The 3882-nt window shown below is 70.5% G+C and overlaps 1 protein-coding gene across 1 annotated transcript in view; it reads right to left on the bottom strand.

Annotated features, from left to right (window-relative positions):
• KIF26A (kinesin family member 26A) overlaps positions 1 to 3882 on the bottom strand; it is a 40801-nt gene that overhangs the window by 4031 nt on the left and 32888 nt on the right. The window contains exons 14-19 of the mRNA XM_024758033.1: positions 3361 to 3454; positions 2813 to 3075; positions 2516 to 2699; positions 2238 to 2400; positions 1760 to 1922; positions 1 to 1138 (exon numbers count right to left, since the gene is read on the bottom strand). The exon at positions 1 to 1138 is cut by the window's left edge and continues 9 nt beyond it. Coding sequence (XP_024613801.1) covers positions 1 to 1138; positions 1760 to 1922; positions 2238 to 2400; positions 2516 to 2699; positions 2813 to 3075; positions 3361 to 3454 — 2005 coding nt within the window. The remainder of the gene's footprint in view (positions 1139 to 1759; positions 1923 to 2237; positions 2401 to 2515; positions 2700 to 2812; positions 3076 to 3360; positions 3455 to 3882) is intronic.

The raw sequence follows: 3882 nt of genomic DNA, 5'->3' as shown, positions 1-3882 counted from the left end.
CGGCCGCGCACACGCTGGCCTCGCTGAGCCACGAGCTGACGGAGGAGCCGCGGCTGCCACCGGCCGCCGCCGCCCCATCCGGGGCCCCGCCGGGCGCCCGCGAGGTGTACGCGTCGAACTCGTCGTTGATGCTGCTGATGATGCTGACGGGCCTCGAGCCCGAGGCCAGGGCCTGCAGCGAGCAGTCGCTGCCGAGGCTGGCCAGGCTGGAGGGGCGCCCGGGGCCGGCCAGCGCCCCCAGGGACAGCTCCTCCACCAGCGTGAACACCAGCTCGTCCTCGCCGTTGAGCTCCACAGGCCGCTGCAAGGTCACCGTGGTGGTCAGCAGGCCCCGCTCCAGACCCTGGCCGCGTGCAGAGGGGCGGGGGCCGCCCTCCTGCCCGCTCGTGCCCACGGGGGGCGTCCGTACCACACCCACGCCGTCGGCTCCCCCAGGCTCCTCCGGGGCCCCGCCAGCTTCCAGCTGCCGAGGCAGTGGGGGGGCCGGGCTGGGCAGCGGCCTCCTGCCTCTGCCCCCCGTGGCCTTATCCGGCACAGGCAGCTCGGGCCTGGCACTGCCGTCCTCTCTCTGGTCACCACCAGCCTTGGAGGGCTCTGGGGCACCCCGGTGGGTATCTGGGCCGGGGCTGCCGCGAGGCGTGCTGGCGGCCAGCGGGGAGCCCACGGCTTTCCTGGGGGCCGCGGCCTCGGACAGCGAGGGCTTCCTGCCCCCGCGCGCCGGGCCAGCCTGGGCTCCGCTGGTGCCACCCAGGCCTCCTGGGGGGCCCTCGCTGCCGTGGATGCACTCCAGCCGCTCCTGCAGCTCCGCGAAGGTGCTGCAGCGGAAGTGGTCAGCGTCACGCGGGCCCCGGGAGGGGTGGCGGCGGCTCAGTGCGGGGATGATGGGCACAAAGTCGGGGGGGCCCTCGCTGTCCGTGAGCTCGCGGTCCGACAGCGCTGCCCCCCCCGGCCCCACGTAGATGACGGTGTCGCAGGACTGCTCGCTGCTGGATGAGTAGTCGGGGTCACCGGGCGAGCTGGGGGCCAGGCGGTCGGGGTCTGGGGCTGCAGAGCGCGGGTGGAAGGGTCGCAGGTGCGGGGGGCGGCGGGCACGGCCTTCCTCGCAGGAGCTGTCCCCACCCGAGGAGCTGGACGCGTACTGGGGACAGAGCAGGCCCACCTGAGCGGCCTCACCACCTGCCCCCCCTTCCCCCGCACCCCAGCCGCACACACCACGCTCCAGTGAAGGAAGTGACAGCGCAGCCACCAACTGTGTCCCATCAAGCACTGGACCGGCACAAAAGGTCTCAGGCCGCGAACATAACCGGACCTCCTCAGCAACTTCCAAGGAAGCGCTAAGCCGAGTCACAGGGAGGTGAGAACACGTGCCCTCAGCACATGGCGCTTAAGTGCAAACCCAGGATTCAGACCCAGGGCGCCCCAGGGCGCCCCTAACTCCACCCTCTGGCCCGACGGAGGGCTGCCTGGGGCATGCCCTGCTGGACCAGGCCTGGGAGGGGTACAGGCCACGGGCATCCCACCAGGCTGCCCTGAGCACACACCTACCCCTGGGCCAGGCAGATAGAGGCCAGACAACCACAGCCCCCAGTGCGAGCAGGTCCGGTTCTGCTTGGGGCGACCTCGAGCCTGGGCCCCGCCGCGTCTGGGCAAGGCCATGTGGGCACAGCCCCGTGACCCCAGGACGCGGGGCCCCAGCACCCCCACCATGCAGGCAGGGGCCCTCGGGGAGAGGGAGGGGCAGGTGGGAGGCGGAGCCAACCTTGACCTTCTTCCTACGCAGGCGGTGGAGGTGGGCGGCCAGCTGCACCGTACTGAGCGTCTCGGCGTGGCGGGCGGGCGCATCAGAGATGTGCGCGATCATGGTGGTGCGGCAGTTGGCGGTGGCCAGGGTCTCCCGCAGCAGCGTGGTGAGCCTGTGCTCCCTGGGGGCCGGGCAGGGGCGGGGGTCAGGGGCTGAGGGCCCAGGAGGGATGCCGGGTGGGAGGCTGGGCGCGTGGGCTGCCGCAGGGCCTCTCGCTGGACCAGGGTCAGGCCTGGAGCCTCGGGGTCAGGGCTGACTCCCACCTCTGTTCCCCACGCCCTGGGCGCCAGGACCCCCCCGCCCCCGCCCCCAGCCCTCGGGCAGCAAGGCCCGTCAGGTGATGGAGGAGCAAAGAACCGAGGGGCTCAGGGACCACAGACACGCTGGACATGCCTGACGTGGTCCCCAGGGCCCCAGCCAGGAGCCCACCACTCACCTGTAGGGCACGTGCTTGGCTCCGCTGACCAGGGCCAAGATGACGCTGCCCAATGCCGACAAGGACAGATATGGCGGGCCCCCGGGGGCCTCCCCACCCCTGCCAGGTGCCCCCTCACAGCTGCCGAAGTCAATGAGGTGCAGGCGGCTGTGGCCTCCAGACACTGAAACCACAGGGCAGGATGGTGAAGGCTTGGCCGCAGGGCACCACACCCGGGAGTGTCCCGCCGAGAGGGAGGGCGGCCGGACCCACACCACGCAGGCGCCACGGCCACCTACTTCCGCCCCTGCCGCACTTCTCCACACGGTACTGGTACACGTGCAGCGTGAAGAGCATGTGCGAGCTGCCCAGGGCGTCCTCGCCACCGCCGGCCTGGCGGGTGCTGCGCGCAGCCAGTGCCGCGTCCAGGTAGAAGGCCGCCTTCTCAGCCGTGGGCGCCCGCAGCTCGCTCTGGTTCTGGAGCTGCAGACAGACGGACAGCGGGGATGGCGCCTGAGTGGCTCGGGGCCGAGCCGCCACCCCCACGCAGCCCCCAAGCCCGCGGCCCTGCTCCCCGCACAGCGGCCTCGGCGTACCTGCGCCCCGCAGACGGGGTCCTCCCGCAGGTACACCCCCGGGGACTGGGTGTCCTGCAGGCTGCTGGAGGCCACCTCGGCCAGCAAGTCCCGCAGGCTCTGGTCCCGGCCGCACACCTCCACGGCCGAGACGCGGACGGAGAAGCGGGCGCCCACCCTCTCCTTGCGTTCGTCAATGAGCCTGAAGAGCCAGGAGATGGCGCAGGGCACGATGCCCAGGCTCTGGGGCGAGCTGTCCTTCCCGATCATGGTGTAGGACTTGCCTGGGGGCCAGCGTGACGAGCCCTCAGAGCCCAGCCAGACCCGGCAGCTGCTTCCCTGGCCCTGCCCGGGGCCCTCAGGGCCAACCTGGGGCCGCTGAGACCCTGGGGGCCTCTTCTGACCCACTCCGTGGCTCTACGCTCTAGGCCTACAGGGTTTCAGCTTCCTCTCCACAAGCCCCCCGCCCCAGGTGCCCACCTGCTGCCCATATGGGATATGCCCACCCCCAACCCCACCCAGAAACGGCGCCCAGCGACTGCAGAGAGGGGATGGTAAGGGGCATTTACCAAGGCTCACGTGGCCAAAGGAGAAAATGCAGCCATCGGCCCCACTGACCACCGACTGAAGCACGTCGGCCACTGTCCCCGAGCAGACCTCGGCCTGGGGGAAAGGCACAGAGTCAGGCAGCCACCGGGCTCCCGCCACTTCTGTCTCATCACGTACAGACAGTGAGTCCACGAGGTGGCCGGGAGGGCGCCCAAGACCAAGGACACAAAAATCTCCACGTGGACACATGACACACACAGACCGGACATGGACACACACACACTCACAGCATGAACCAGCCAGACACAGCTGACAGGCACACGCAGTGTGCACGCACACACAGAAGTCACAGTGCCCTCGCGGCCACGCCGGGCACACACCATGCTGCACGCACGCACGGCACACACGGGACGCGTGGAGGAGCATCTCTGGGAAACAAAGCACCACTCGGAAAGCTTCCATGGGGCATGGGCTCTGAAAACCTTGGCCTGAGAACCAGGCCAGGAGCTGGGTGGAGACACCACGAGGGCTGGGGAGGCCAG

Source organism: Neophocaena asiaeorientalis, unplaced genomic scaffold (assembly GCF_003031525.2).
Source record: "Neophocaena asiaeorientalis asiaeorientalis breed wild unplaced genomic scaffold, Neophocaena_asiaeorientalis_V1.1 scaffold476, whole genome shotgun sequence".
Classification (NCBI taxonomy): Eukaryota; Metazoa; Chordata; class Mammalia; order Artiodactyla; family Phocoenidae; genus Neophocaena; species Neophocaena asiaeorientalis.
Note: the sequence above shows the minus strand (reverse complement) of the source record. Positions and strands in the feature narration are given on the sequence as shown.